This window comes from Barbus barbus, assembly GCF_936440315.1.
Source record: "Barbus barbus genome assembly, chromosome: 18".
NCBI classification, from domain to species: Eukaryota; Metazoa; Chordata; class Actinopteri; order Cypriniformes; family Cyprinidae; genus Barbus; species Barbus barbus.
Window position 1 is genome coordinate 25,925,302 of NC_136746.1, and position 15,921 is coordinate 25,941,222.

At 36.2% G+C, this 15,921-nt stretch overlaps 2 protein-coding genes across 2 annotated transcripts in view; one reads left to right on the plus strand and one right to left on the minus strand.

Annotated features, from left to right (window-relative positions):
- cdh23 (cadherin-related 23) overlaps positions 1-15,921 on the plus strand; it is a gene marked incomplete at its 5' end in the record, with an annotated part of 216,819 nt that overhangs the window by 180,958 nt on the left and 19,940 nt on the right. Inside the window, 6 exons of the mRNA XM_079440403.1 lie at positions 12,363-12,584; positions 13,476-13,595; positions 13,677-13,857; positions 14,001-14,134; positions 15,493-15,702; positions 15,810-15,917. Coding sequence (XP_079296529.1) covers positions 12,363-12,584; positions 13,476-13,595; positions 13,677-13,857; positions 14,001-14,134; positions 15,493-15,702; positions 15,810-15,917 — 975 coding nt within the window. The remainder of the gene's footprint in view (positions 1-12,362; positions 12,585-13,475; positions 13,596-13,676; positions 13,858-14,000; positions 14,135-15,492; positions 15,703-15,809; positions 15,918-15,921) is intronic.
- vsir (V-set immunoregulatory receptor) lies at positions 421-10,770 on the minus strand. Its single transcript, XM_079440404.1, has 7 exons — positions 10,566-10,770; positions 5,486-5,860; positions 5,338-5,400; positions 4,391-4,501; positions 4,154-4,181; positions 3,406-3,578; positions 421-1,870 (listed from the first exon to the last, which is right to left on the minus strand). The coding sequence occupies exons 1-7, from the start codon at positions 10,618-10,620 to the stop codon at positions 1,836-1,838; spliced, it is 840 nt and encodes a 279-aa protein (XP_079296530.1). The 5' UTR covers positions 10,621-10,770; the 3' UTR covers positions 421-1,835.

Consider the following 15,921-nt stretch of genomic DNA (forward strand, 5'->3'; position numbering starts at 1 on the left):
ACTGAACAACTACACAGCAAAAACAGGAAACCACAACCTGCCTTATTTCTGAAACAGGAAGTTGCACTCTTGAGAGCTGTTGTGAACCTCACAGCGGTCTTGGGTTTCATCAAGTGTGACTTTTGGGCCTCTAGTATCTGTATCCACTTTATAAAAGCATCTAATAGATGCTGAGTGCTCAAAAAGCTACAGACTGAAACCAAATTTTAGGGATATGTTGACTTTCAAATAACTTGATACACTAACTTGAACAACAGAAGAAGCTAGCTTCATCCTAGTTAAAGTGTTTATTTTTTAGTTGAATTTGGGTTCCTGATAATGGTTTAGAGGCCCCGTCACCCATCAGTTGACTGTCTGCTGTCTCAGACACTTCCGTGTGATTGAAGAGATTATTTGGTGCATAAACACGGCACAAGGACTCTGAGCTCTCACCAGAACTTTTTATTTGTTTGTATTTTTATAAAACATGGTATAAGCAATTGGTTTTCAATTGTATCATTAGTTGTGTCACAGCAATGCCGCTGGGGCTACATATACGGTATTAACTTTGTACAGGCACATGTGCAACTTCAAATGTACAAACTGGTTCAGTGGCATATTTATCAGCATATTTACAATATTTGCAATCATTCACCTATCCATTCATACACAAAGCAAAGTTTTGGCACTCTTTATGGCAGTGGATTCAAATTTTTAAGCTTCCTGGAAACATTCACCAGCTCTTTGCTTTTTTTTATTTTGATGGAAAATAATAGAAACACTCACACACAAATAAGATAAAAATTCAATACAAAATAGATAGAAAAACTTATTTTATGAGCCCTCAGGACCCTTAAAGCCACAAGTGACATGGGAGACATAAATGGCATTGTGTTTGATTGTCACCGATGTAACATTTACCACAAAAAAAAAATCTGCACTCATTCTGACAGAATGCATCATTAAGCTACATGCATCATAAAAGCACCACACTCACCGCAAGAGGGTTTTAAATAACCCATTGTTTATCTGCAGGTGTGACGGTGAGTGTACTGAGAACATCCCTTTTCCACCGAAACGTACCGTTGCTAGTCTCAATCTGGGCCCGTTATATAAAGACACTGTATTATTAATTATTCAACTTTTTAAAACAAATACAATCATTTGTGTCTTCATTCGCCTCTCAAGTGGTTCTGAGATCTGCAGATTTTCCAGCCAAGCACCACATCTGGGACCAGCGCTGGCACCAGTGATAAAGTGATAACTAAGTACTTTGGCACTGACATACTGAGTATGGAGGAAATATCTATGGAGAAACTCAGTATTGAGATGGGTAAAACAGGAGTGAAGAATGAGGTATTAATACATCCCTGACCTCTAGAAGAGAGCAGATGAACTGATTGTTTCATTGGGAAAGGAGGTGAGGATGGGGATAGACAGATTACAGAAGAAAGAGAGTAAAATGGTCTTTTAAGTGCAAATGAAACCACAGTGTGACTGACATACGAAGCATGTGATGAACAGAAATGTGTGCAAACAGCGTAGCTGAAATACATTTTTCAACTCAAATTCCACAAACGAAAATCTTTGGATCCTCTTCCTGAAATCGTGCTCTCTCTAGTACCCTAACTTGTGAAACAGTGCGATTTTCCTTCTTGGGAAACCCATTCAAGGACAGTCAGCAAATAGACACAGACGTCACCAGATAAGGGGTCCCACCGTAATAGCAGAGAATTCAGTTCTCATGTTTGGGGGGTGGGTCTCTCTTCATCATCTTTGCAGAAGACAGGAAGAACAGAGGCATGATGATGTGGAGGAAATGGAAGAAGCACTTCCTGGGGTGAGCGTGACACGTTTTAGTCCATTAAGTTGGGAGACTCAGGGATGGGTTCTGGAAAAATAATAGTACAATTATTAGCTTATAATGTTAAATAAGGCATAATTTAGTTTAGTTACCATTTTTTCCACTCTTTCTCTGATCTATGTAATTAACAAATCTGTCTATGCTACTGCACCTTTAAGACTTAGCAGTGAATTAAATGCCTTCTGTTTTGATTGTGTAAACTCGTCACATAGTAAATGTGTGCTGTTGCCAGGCTGTGTGGGCATACCATATGGAAATGTGCCATTTTTAAAGTTGTTCAGTGTCAGTGAATGGTATGAATGGGATGGTCTGGGAGCTTTGCATTATGAATGGTAGTGTATGTTTACATAGTAGTTTTAGATCATCCATAACTATTTTCCATTTATACATGTATACCTTGAATGCAATGAATAATTTATATATTAAATCAAGTTCTTTAGGAACTGAAAATAATTTCGACATTACAAGTGTCATGTTTTGCTGTTTGAGCTGCAGGAAAGTTGCATTTATTATGCAATTTCTCTCAAAATAGCAAGGAAAACTCTTTCCTATGATATTTTACGGTCTTTAAGTCATCATGAAATTAGAATTTACCCCATTTACTCTCCTAATACATATTCCTGGGCTTATTAAGAAAATTTTACCCCAAATTCTCATTATCAAAATATTTAATGTAAAAAAAATTATCCTTATCATAATCGATATTTAGAATAATGAAAATAAATAAATAATCTTGGATGCATTTTGATCGTGGGCATTTAGAAGAAAAATTTACTTTATTATCATAATACAAACTTTACTTTTTTTGAATATTATTTTAAAGTGTGTGTTTTTGTAATCTATCAAAATACAATAACTTTTTTGGTTACAACTTTCCTTTTCAGCTGACTGCCCATTTGTTATGATCCAATCAGTTACTAAAGTCCCACCCTATATTTTATCAGTGATTTTCTTGTTTTTCTTCAGTACAAGTCACATTAAGTAGGTAAACTGGTTTTCAAGCTTGTTTAACGTTGACATTAACATGCCTGTGTGGGAATACAGATCTGTCTGTGTATGTGCCAGTAGGTCATGTATAATGAAGAAACACGCATGAAAGTAGGCACGCATGCACACACACGTTCTCGGTTTCTCAGAATCCAGTTTGCCGTCAGAGAAGCAGAAATGAGTGTTGTGAAATGAGGAAGAAAAGGGGAAATTGACATTCTGTAGATTCTGCTGAGTTAAAGGTTAAAGTAGAGGAGGCGTTTGTGTATGTGTGGAGACTGAGCTGGACCTCATACCGTTCGCCTACGGACAAGGTTTTTTGATTGTGTGCAGATTTGCATGCGTGTGTTCATTATAATTGAAACTGTGGGTTCATCCTGCGCCTACCATGAGGAAGAAAAAAAATTGTGTGATGTGTGCGCATTTGTTTAAAATTGTGTATGTACCAACATCGTGTGTGTAGAACTTCCCCAGATGTTTCTTGTCGCCTTGGGTTACAGTTTTCTGTGTGTGTGTGTGTGTGTGTGTGTGTGTGTGTGTGTGTGTGTATGTATGTATGTGTGTGTGAGTCATACCCTGTGCTGGGAAGAACAATTCTCCTTGTATGTTTGGAGAGAATGGAGTTCCGGGATCCGACAGGAGGTGGCGTCCTGTTTCAGAGGACTGCCTCATTATTTGGGATACAGTCCTGGGTTTAGGCTGTGGAGAATCCCCCAAAAACACTGGGTTCTCATGGGCCTGTGCTTCACTAGAGAGAGAGTGAGTTTATAAATTAATGAATATCATCCCAAAATAAAAAGTTGCTAATAATAGATAATATTGTGCATAGAAAAAAATATTTATAAAATATTTAGCTTAATTTTAGGACTAATACTATTTTTGCACTGTGTAATTCAAGGACCTTAAGTACATTTTCCTCAATTTTTATCAAGTTAATTTCTGTAAAAAAAGTAATATTTAATTTGTAAATTACAGTAGTTGTTGTACTGTCCCCAAGTCATGCTTTTTACAGTAAATATTTACTTTATTCAAGAACAAAAAATGCATTACATTAATATGAATCAACATTTAGAGTAATTAAAAGATTTTTTTAAAAGCTGGACGCAGCTAATGGGAATTTAGAAGGAAGATATATTTTATTATCATAAAAATGATGCTGCAATGCAAAAAACACAAAACAACAGAATTTATTGGTTTTAACATTAGCTTTATTCTATATTTATTTATATTATTTAAAGGCGAAATTCAATTTGTATGTTTTTGTGAGAATCTGCCAAATATCCCTTGTTTAGTCGAAGTATTTTGGTCACTGTGGAAACTCACCTGTCCATACGCACCAGCTCATGTGCACCTGACAAAAACAGGAACAGGAAATGGTTCATGGTGAGAAAGGAAATGCAGTCTCTTTAAAACAATTAGTGCAGCTACTGTACTCCCATCAGCAGTCTCTGCAGTGCAGGACATGTGCAGAGTTCTCTCACATACTATATAGGTCAGAGTAAGTGTGTGAGCAATGCATGACTAAGTGTACGTGTTGGGTGTGTGTGTGTGTGTACTCACGTCTGTGTCGCTCTACTGTTTGTCTCTGTCTGTAAACCAGCATTAGTATGAGTGGTAGGCACAGAATGAAAGCGACACAGGCTGCAATAGCCAGACCTTCAGCCACCGAGTCTTAAAAAGGAAAAAACAAAGACGTTACTGTGAAGTCACACTTAAATATAGCCACACTTAAAAATATTTGATTGCTGTTGCATTAGATGCCAATTTGTATATATTATATAGAAAAACTAGCATAAGCACATCTTTCAAGCAAACCATTTAATAATGTTGGCTTTTAAAGAAAGAAACAGTAGATTTAAGGTCAAATTTACACAACAGTCATTCCATTGTGTGTCATGTTGAAGTGCAAAAACTTCACTAAATACTTGAAATTGCATTTGGGTATTTAAATTAAAGGGATATTTTACCCCAAAATTTCTATTTTGTCAACATTACTCACACTCAAGTTGTTTCAAACCTCTGAGTTTCTGCTGCTGAACACAAAAGAAGATATTTTGAAGAATGTGGGTAACCAAACACTTTCCGGTCCTCCCTGATTTCCATAGTATGGAGAAACAAAAATACTATGGAAGTCAATGAGGATCAATGATCTTTTTGGTTCCCACGTTCTTCAAAATATCTTATTTTGTGTTCAGCAGAAGAAAGAATCTCTTAAAGGTTTGGGTGAGTAAATAATGACAATTTTTATTTTTGGGTGAACTATCCCTTTAATTCATTATTATTATTATTATTATTTTACATTGACAAACTCATTCTACTTGTCTTTTTCCCAAAACTATATTTGTGAACTTGAAGGGAACTTTCCAAAAAAGTGGAAGCTAGTTCTCAGAAAAACTCTAGCATCATTCAAGTACAGATGCCACTTTGACAGACTTTCTAAACTATGATTTACATGTTTTAATACTTTTTAGAGCCATTGCATTATATGTGTGTGGTTTTGAACGTACCATCTGAAGGACTGTGAGACCACTCCGAACACTTCAGATTGCCATTGTGAGTTTGTCCCATCGCTGTGGAAATGGGAAACGTTAAGATCACACAAGAACAAAGGGGATACATAAACGTCACACCTGACCTCTCTCCTCGCTCACTTACATGGCACCACATTCAGGTAGATGAATTCACGGGCACCCTGCTCCACCTTTTGCTTGTTAACTTCCAGAAGCAGACAGCAGTATTTGCCCTGGTCCCTGTGCTTGATGTTCTGCAAGAAGATGGAGAAAGATTCGTTGCCTTTGCCTATGTATTCCACTCCCAGTGTGCGGTTGGAGTGACCGGACCCACGAGGATGTGCGCCCTTGTGGCAGTGATCCTGCGAGCGAGGTGTGAAGAGCCAGGTGTTCCACAACTTGTCCTCCGAATGAGCCTTGGCTCCAGCCCGAAGACACGTCATAGTGACATTGGCCCCTTCAGGACACTCGTAGACCCGATGGGGCACAGAGACACTGAAAGAGTGACGCTCACCGCTCACTGGAGAGAAAGAGAGAGAGAACAGTGATACTTTTCATATTAGTCAAGTCACCTTTATTTATATAGCGTGTTTAACAATACAGATGGTGTCAAAGCACTTAACAGTATCAAATTGGAGGATAGAGTGTCAGTAATGTATAAAAATAAGAATAAACACTCAATTTTCAGTTAAAGGCATTTCATTATTGAATTCAGAGATGTCCTTGTCTAGCTCAGTTTAGTTTAAATAGTATTTGTGAAATCAAATTGACGATAATCACTAGAAATTAAGTGCCCCCAACTGAGTAAGCTAGAGGCGACAGCGGCAAGGAACCAAAACTCCCTCTGAGACAGAATGGAGAAAAAAAAAAACCTTGGGAGAAACCAGGCTCAGTTATTAGATTAGATGTGTATGATCTTTGTGTTTTGGACCTTAAAAGTACTTTTTCATACTTTAATTAGTACAGACAACTGTAAAGCTGTTGTAAATTGATTTCCCCCAAAAATGGAAAACACACACAAAATATTTAAATTTGAAATTTGGCAACCTGTCTTTCTTTCTTACTTTGTTTTGTTTGTTTAATGTCAGAACAGGCAGGGACATACAGCAATATCTGTGGATTTCTTGAGCTTAACTGCTTAGTTCCTCATAGAAAGTGTGTATTTGGTACTTGTAATGTGAAGTTCAGCACTTTAGAGTCAGCTGACCACATGTGCATTTATGGATGTCTATTAGAGTTTGTTTACTGTAGTATCTGTGGCTAGACTTTAGCGGTTGTCTTTTTCTTAAAAATGTTCAATCAGTGTGAAAATGTGAGTCACACATTTAAAAAGTTGCTGAACAAGTCATTTATTATTTATTTGTTTTTAATGATTATTTATCATTTTAATGATTTCAAAACAATGTACAGTAACTACTTGTGAAATGTGAAATGCATTAATATATTATCTTGTTTTTTAATGATTTATCATTTTAATCATTTCTAATCAGTCAATTCATCTAATTGTTAAATGCTTTATGTATGTGTGTTTACACATGTACAATTATTTTATTATTTATTGTAAATCAACAAAGGTCTTATGAAATGCTTGCTGGAAATCTGTGCTTTTTAACTCAATTTCTATCAGTACCTAAGAGCTGCTTACGTGCATACTAAAATTGTATACTAAACTATTATAACAGTAATTAAAGAAATGTGAAAAACAAGCTTTGTGAAACCCGGATGTGCTCTGTGGAAGAAAATCATTTCCACCTCATTACTGAACAAACAACAGCAGGTGTCAGACTTCAGTCCTCTGCTGTTATTCTTATATCCATAACAGTGTTTGTGCTTAAGTTTTATTGTGTGTGTGTGTGTGTGTAGAAGGGTGGCACTTCTTTGCATTGTTTTCTTATCCTGTAATAGACAAAACAGACCTACACCCTAATCACACATACAAACTCTATGAACCAGAGCTGAATGTTTATCAACCAGACAGATTAAATGGGAAAAACCCAGATTTCTCATGAATGGATACATATTTCCTATATTTCTGAATGACTGACCTAGATATTGACTGCTTGAATGCATGGCTGCCTGTCAGTCTGTGCCACCCTCTACCATCATTGACTTTAAAGAAACATGTGTAGTTGACCTTAATGTGTATATATACTGTTCTTTAAGATGCCAAGAGTGACTTAAATGTACATAGCTTAAATCTATGGGCATGCATGTGTGTCAGGAAGAGCAATAGGAAACGGCATCTTTGTGATAAAGTGCACTCAGGGCGGTGTGTCCGTTCTTGTCTCTCACCGACACAATACAGTTCAAACCCCTCCTGCCCTATTATTCCCTATAAACCTCATCCGCCTTCATATTCCCAATCAGCGTTTGTAATTATTCGGTCCAGGGCTCCATTTTCCACCCCGTGATATCTTGTGCTGGGAATCCGCCCTGGCAGCTGCCAGGGGTTCAGCACGTCTTTGTTGTGACTGGATGAAATACTACCCTGCACTCTGGACATAAACGTGCCGTTGCTGAGTACTGTGTTGGGACTGGATCAAAGGCATGTTAGAAAGTGTTTTGGAGGCAGAGCCAATCCAACCTGTTACTTTAAAAGCATAAAAGCCACTGATCCGTTCAAGAAAGGTTCAAAACAACGTAAGCACGATTCAGATTTGATGTTGACTGATAACACAACTTGAATTGAGTCCAGAACATTCTCAGACTCATCTGGCAGAGAGAAAACATAATGAAACGTTCCCTGCTTGAGGGCATCTGTCTGCAAATGTGTGTATCTGTGACGTTAACACAAAAGCATCTGTGTCACAGAATTTACATGGACATCAGAATCCACCCTGCACTTTGTTAATGATTGAATGACTTCTAGATGCATATTACTGATATTAGAAGAATCACATTTACATGCCATTGTGTCCAGAATGTGCTTCATTTTAGAGAAAGAATGTCTATGAAGCATTACACAACCACTGAAACCCCTTTAAAGATATTTTGCTACATTACATAGAATAATAAAGGTGATTTATGCTGCCAAGATCCAAAAGAACACCAAAAATGAAAACACCGATAAAATAATCTTCATTTTTTAAGTTTTTTTTTTTTTTTCAATCGTTTTAAGTTGTACACTGATCATGACTTCTCCAAAATCATTCACCTGATAAATGTCAAACCTGCTGTGATGCATCTAAAAACACTCATTTGAAAAAAACATTTTGAGAGGGGATTATCAGTAAATTTCAAACTATTCCCCACACTGTCAAGCTTCAAGAAGCAACCTGAAGTATCATAAAAGAAGTTCAGGTTCTCAGAAGCCATATGATATGTTGTGAACTACTTTTACGATATTTTATGCTGCTTTTTGTCCTTTTTGAAGCTTGACAGTATGTATGCATGACATGTATGAAAACAGCAACTCAGACATTGAGCTTCATGGAATACAATAATACAGGGGGTCACAAAAAGTGAATTTTTCTATTTATGTCAAGTCTAATTTAAAGGAAGAACCCCCTTCACAGCCCCCTCCTACATGTTATTCTTATTTCTCACTATCGCTGTTTGTGTAAGAGCCTCATTAAAAGGTGTTAATAAAAGCCGTAGGGGTCTAAGAACCTCCCTCATCTGCAGACAAAGCATGACTGAGGGACCGTCCCGTTTCAACTGAAACCTCCATCAGATCAGTATCTGCCCTCCCTCAACTTCATGTATTGTTCCCAGAAGCCAAATCATTTATGTAATGTATGTGGATTTTCTGTGCTGATTTGTATTTGAAATTATGAGCATTTTAAAAACGCTCTGAAGTCTACCAATCTTAAGCACTGAAGACAGTAAGCAATAGTAATGTTTTCTTTAGCAAGCAACACTTATGCTCATTGTTGCATCATCCTTCCTCCCTTACGTTATTTTTGTCTTAGTTTTCAATAATTTTTTCCTCTTCATATTTTTGGACTATGGATGTAGCCTCTCATGGGGAATTACAAAACCAGGGGGTCAGGAATGTAATCCTGGTGCAATATCCATGGTCTCATTCCATCTGGGATCCTTTCTGTCCATCTCCCTGTCTCTCTCCAATAAATATATGCTCTGCATCTCTGTTTCAAACACATCTTGTCTTCTCAGGATTTTTTTGAGAAAGATCACATGTCCTCACTCATGGATTTGATACCCCCTGGTTTGGAGAACTGACTTGACGATTACTCTGCTTTAACAGCTTCTCTCTTGAAACAACTTCCTGAAGATCCACATCTCAAACTGTCTAGCTTTAGACCAACCACATTAAAATGGTCAAAAATCAATAGGCCTATTAGCTAAATGATGAATCAGCCATAGGATCAATGGCTTCATCTGCAAACTGACCCGGGGTAAATTCAGCTGAAACATGGGATATATTTTATATTATAAACATATATATATTTTTTGTCTAGGCTTCTCTGATTGGCTGAGTAAAGAAGGAAGTATCCAATTAAAGCTGATGTGTAAACCAGATAGAAATGCTACATTAATAACAGACTGCGATTAAAGAACCTGACACAAAGTGTTCAGTCTTTTCATAAACATTGACTATTTTTGTAAAAAGTCACGAGTCACACATTGTTTAAATATATTATTTGGAGTCTTGTCTTTTTCTTTTTAACTGATTTGAATGGTTTTTAACGTCTGTTAAATTCGTGACATCACGACATTATAGCGTTTAATAATGGTAAAATACATACGAGACGATGAAAACACGTAACTAAATTAAGAATATGATGAATGCACGGGAAATGCACGTAAACTCAGCGACTCGGTAGCCTAGGATTTCTCCACATATGTGCGCAATTGACCAAAATTACACGGCTTTATACAACAGTAGAAAATTAAAAGGAGCAGCATAACTAAATGCAAGGAAAGCAGCGTGTCGCAGTAATATTATATACAGATGACGGTGTTTTTGTAGAGTTGAGTGTTGATTTCAGGCCAAAACGTGAGGGGACAAAAAGTTGTTCTTCAGTTTTAAAACAAGCTGACACACGCCCGATCAGCCTTGAGGACGGTTTAAAAGTAACGCTAAACAAATGTCAGAATCAGAACGCGCTCGGAACAAACGCAGGGGTTTTGAGAAACGCTTAATAAAGGTGCAAACCGCGACTGACAGCCAAACACATCATATGTACACAGACTAGTTATTAAAAAACAGCGCAGCAATGCAAGACCGACTGGTCCAGAAATAAAGTGCAGAGTAGATTTACCTTGAACCGCAGTTAAGAGGTGAAAGCACAGCAACAGAGCGCAAAATACATCCATCAGTCCTGATCTCCTGTTGAAATATCTTCAGTTTATGTCTGAAGCCCTCTACAGTTTCTCCTGCTGTGGTGACAGAACTCTTATTCCCGTGTATTGTGAACTCAGCTGCTCTTACAGTAAGTTACTTCTCAGAATAATCAGAAGTAAAGCAGAGAAACACTCCCCGCCCTCCAAAGCTCTCACTCCTCCTACTACACTACAACTTCAGCTTGCTTTTTTTTTCTTCTATAATAGGTCATCTACTTATATAATGACATATGTAAAATAATTGGCTTTGAAGTGTGTTTTTAAAAAATGTTTATTTAAATTGATGGAATTATAATTAATTTAAAACATCATTTTATTATTATTTATTTATTTGTAACGTAATAATATAATTAAAGAAAAAAGTTGTTTTGTCTGTAATAAAATGTCCATCCAAAAAGATAAATATAGGCTAACTGATGTGTGATTTAATATATATATATTTTTATCAATTATGTATTTAAATGGAATTATTTTAAAACATTATCATTTAAATGTATTTTTTGTAATATGTAGTTATATAATTAATTACTTAATATAATTGTTATATAAATTGAAGTAGTACATTTTTCTCCAATAAACATTTGTATTAAAACATAAATAATTTGAATGATAATAAGTCTGTTTTTCCACTATCCTGCAGATAACGTTTTAATTATTTCATTTGGCTTTAGTACAGCTATTAATTCATATTTGAAACATGTTGTGTTTATAATATCACACATCATTTTTTTCTGACAATATACACTGTAAAAAAATTAAATTAACAATGTTGGAAGGGCGAAAATATTTAAGTTGGTCTTAGTTGACCAAGCAATATTATATTAAGTCTACACAAATATATTTGAAAAACATTGAATGAAGGGTTATTTTCAAATCCAGTCAACAATAAGCATTGCTAATGTTGACTAAATTAATAAAAGCGTACACGTGCACTATAAAATTTCAGTAAATGTTGAGCCAACTAAAAAATAACAATTCAGGCAACACTTTGAAGTCAGAAATTCACTGAACGTAACATTTCTGTGGAACTAGTTACTAACTAATAATTAGTTGAAACCGCTTCAGATTTTTTACAGTGTAAATTAAAACATAAAACTGCCTTCGGATTTTAGGTTGGCTGTCCCCCTCAGGGGTTTTTATTAGCAGACAAAGATCAGTTTTATACAGACTTTGGATGACTCAAGATGTTCCTCTTGGGACCATATTTAGAATTTTAGTCATAGTTGGCCAAATTTTGGTTTCAGCACTTAAGAGAACTGCTTGAGTAAACTTTGAGGGGATCTGATACCTGTCGATAGCATCAGACACCAGAGAAAATGCACACATCAGTAAACTCCTGCCATCACACACAGGTGATGCAAATAACATTCAAACTTGCTACACTAGTTCACCATGATACCATGAGATAAAGGTGACTCCACATGTATAGTCTGTTCAGAAGAAAACATGCAAATACAAAAGATCATAAACACTGTCCTACTAACTAGACATGCAGCATGTTCATAGATCAGTAACAGATTCTGTAGCATGATTAATTGATTTAAATAGTATGTTTAAAGATTGAGTTTTTCAATGCATTGACACTCTTCCCACATTTTTTAAGGGGCATGTTTCTATTAGTTTATGCATATATCTGTCCTGTTGGATTTCCCTAGTTATTACTGTAAAATATTACAAGTATTTCACGTTTTATTGTTTGTCATCCGTTTCCACAGACGTCCACCACCGTTTGGGTTCGTATAATTGATGAAAACGACAACGCGCCTGAGTTTCCGGAGGAAGAGTATGTGACGGAGCTCAGAGAGGGGCCAAACACAGTAGGAGCCATTATTGCAACGGTTACTGCCATCGACCCTGATGAAGAACTCAACGGAACCATCCGTTATGCCATCTCCAAGGGCAACCTGGCCCAGACGTTCCAGATCAATAGCATAACGGTGAGGGGGTCCGAGAGTGACAGACAGGAAACCAGGATTGGTTTAGAGACACTGAAGTGTTTATTGTCATTATATAGACATGTTTGGTAGATGTTTTATTTTTTGTACATGATGTAACCTTTTAACTTTTATTTGAATGCTCCCTAATATTAGTAGTCAGTGAGTATTTATCATCTGCTCTGAAACTGTTTCCCCAAATCCTAAATATGGTGTTATAACCTTGATCCATATATCAGTAGTTAATTATTTATTATTCCTAACCATTATGTGTAGTTTTAAAGAACTGCATTATTATTTTAACCCAAACAGTCGTTTTTTTTTAATTTAAATAGAGTTTGCATAGATTACATTGATAACCAATTTGCATAATGACCTGAGTAAACACATTTGATTATATATATAGTTTTCCTGTAAATGAGCCTGAAAAGGCCGATAATAGTGTAAACAATGAAATAGTGACAAATATTGAATGCGGAACTTTTGTGGTCAAAAATTTAGTCATTCTCTTATGCTTACCAAGGCTGCATTAATTAGATCAAAAATACATTAAAACAGTAATACTATGAAACGTTACTGCAATTTCAAATAACACTTTCCTATTTGAATATATTTAATCGGTAATTTTTGCAAAGTTGAATTTTCGGCATCAGTGTTCAGTGTTACATAATTCTAAAATGGTAATTGAACAGCATTTATTTGAAATGGAAATCTTTTGTAACACTATAAATGTCTGTACTGTCTCTTTTGATTAATTGAATGCATCCTTGCCAAATAAAAGTATATTTAAAAAAACTTTCAAAAGAGATGTGATAGTTCACAAAAGACTTCCTGAGAATGGTTCACATACTCCACTGCTGTGCGTGTTCAAATTGTGTTTGTGTGTGTTCACAGGGTCAGATTGTGGTCATTAAGGAGCTGGATTATGAGATCAGTAATGGTCATTATGTGCTGACGGTCACAGCCACAGATCAGTGTCCTATACCTCAGTTCAGACTGACCTCCAGCACCACAGTGAGTTCATATCTGCTACACACACGTATGCAGTCCTCATGATTCCTTTATATCACACTCACACACTGTCCTGTGCCGCAGGTCCTAGTGAATGTGGTAGATGTGAACGATAACGCACCCATCTTCCCGAGACCATTCGAAGGTCCGTTTGAAATCACAGAGGGTCAGCCGGGCCCACGTGTGTGGACCATTAAAGCCACAGACGCTGACTCAGGATCCAATGGAAAAGTGGAATACAGCATCACCGCAGGAGACCTGAAAAGTGTGTGTGTGTGATAGACAGCTGATTCAGATTCAATCAGAAAAATTATTAGTGTTGATATTTGCTATGTTTTTTGTCTGTCTTTAAAAATGTGCTGTTCCTTTATATCTACCTCTGCTTCTTTCTGTCTCTCTCTTTCCCAGATGAGTTTGTAATTTCATCTGTTGAGGGAGAGTTAAGAGTGAGGAGAGATGTAGAGCTGGACAGAGAAACTATCGCCTTTTACAACATCACCATTACTGCCAAAGATCTGGGAACGCCAGTGCTCAGCGCTATGGTAAACACCCCCACACACATTCAGTTCATATTCTTATACTATGCACAAAATTATGAACCGATGGGAAAGTACATGCTTTTGAGTATGTGGAAAGAAAATATGCCATTATTGGGACATATACGAAATTGCACTGTGACACCACAAAACCTCTTTGTTGTGAACAGTTTGCATTTGCAGTGAAGCATCAAGCTAAATTAATTACATTGTATGTGTTATTTCGAAAATTCATTATCATAATCATTATTCTAGTCATCTTTTGTCATTAGAGCTTCACAATTGATCTAAATAGAACTGAAAATTGAAACCGAAAAGTCTGAAATGAGGTGGCATTGGGTTCTTTTGCACAAGAGCTACTTTTGCAAAAGAATTTGATCTCAGAGAAGCTTGGTTCGAAGTAAAATGTTCTCCACAGACTCATTTCTGCATCTGCTCTGAGTTTGGGTCACTTAAAACATGCATTTGGGAATGCAACATATGCCAACCATCTTCCTTGTAATCTTACTTGAAATGAGAAGCGCTTATAATCCATCTGTCAACAAAAGGTGTAGTACACCAAAATAAAAATGAGATGGTTTTAAAATGTGTAATTCAAGAAATTAAAAGTTATTAATATTAGTGTTGTAAAATAAAGTTATATTATTATTCCTTTTATTTTACAGTGCAATAGCAATATTTTCTTTATATAAAAAAATACAAAGCACAGAAAACCTGGAGCTTAAAAAATAAAATAAAACAAATAAAACATGATTATTTTTTTATCGGAAAGATTGGGGTTATATTTTGCCCAGTTCTGTTGGCCTATTTTTGTCCATTCTTCTCCACAATTAAAACTATTTAAAGAAAATCTATAAAGCATGTGTGGTTGAAAATCCAGAAATGAAAACAGTCATAAATATTAGTATTTTACAGTTGTAAAATTAAATTATTATTTTAATATTTTTCTTCAATTCTAAAATTGCATTTTACAGTGAAATATTACCATAGCAATATTTTGTTTTTCAAATTTTTATTTTATAATAGTAATAATAAACAATAGTAGTAGTAATAAAAAAAACATTTTGGCCATATTGTGCAACCCTACAAACACATCAAACCTGGAACTTAAAAAAAAAAAGTGCAATTAATATTTGTTTCCGAAAAAAAAAAAATGCATTCTTCACCACAGTAGAAAACATCGAAAAAAAATGCTTAAAATCTATAAAGCATGCATGACTACGCTTTTTAAAAATGAAATGGAATATGTTTCAAGCCACATTAATTGTGATTTTATTTGATTCAATTTACAAGTGATTTTGTATGGACTGAATCACTCAAATATTTCCCATAACTCATTTGGCGGTTTTGTTTTTCTCTGTCAGGTGGTAGTGGGCATTCAGGTTTTGGACATTAATGATAACGATCCTGTCCTGCTCAACTTACCCTATAACACCAGCGTGAGTGAGGGAGCACCGGTTCACACCTCCATCACTCAAGTGCGGGCACAAGACTCAGACAGCGGCCGCAATGCTCTCCTCACATACAGCATCACTGCCGGCAACAGTGATGGATCATTCTACATGAATGAGACCGTAAGAGGGATATAGGGAAGAAAAGAATAAGAGATTTTTTTGGGCCTTTTTTAATAAGAATTGTTAATAATGTATGAGTGTACAGACCAATGTTCTCTTCCCTCCAGTCAGGTGTGGTTCAGGTGAACAGGCCGCTGGACCGAGAGAGAGTGGCTGAATACAGCCTCACCATCACCGTCAAAGACAACCCAGACAACCCTCGCATCGCACGCAGGGTAA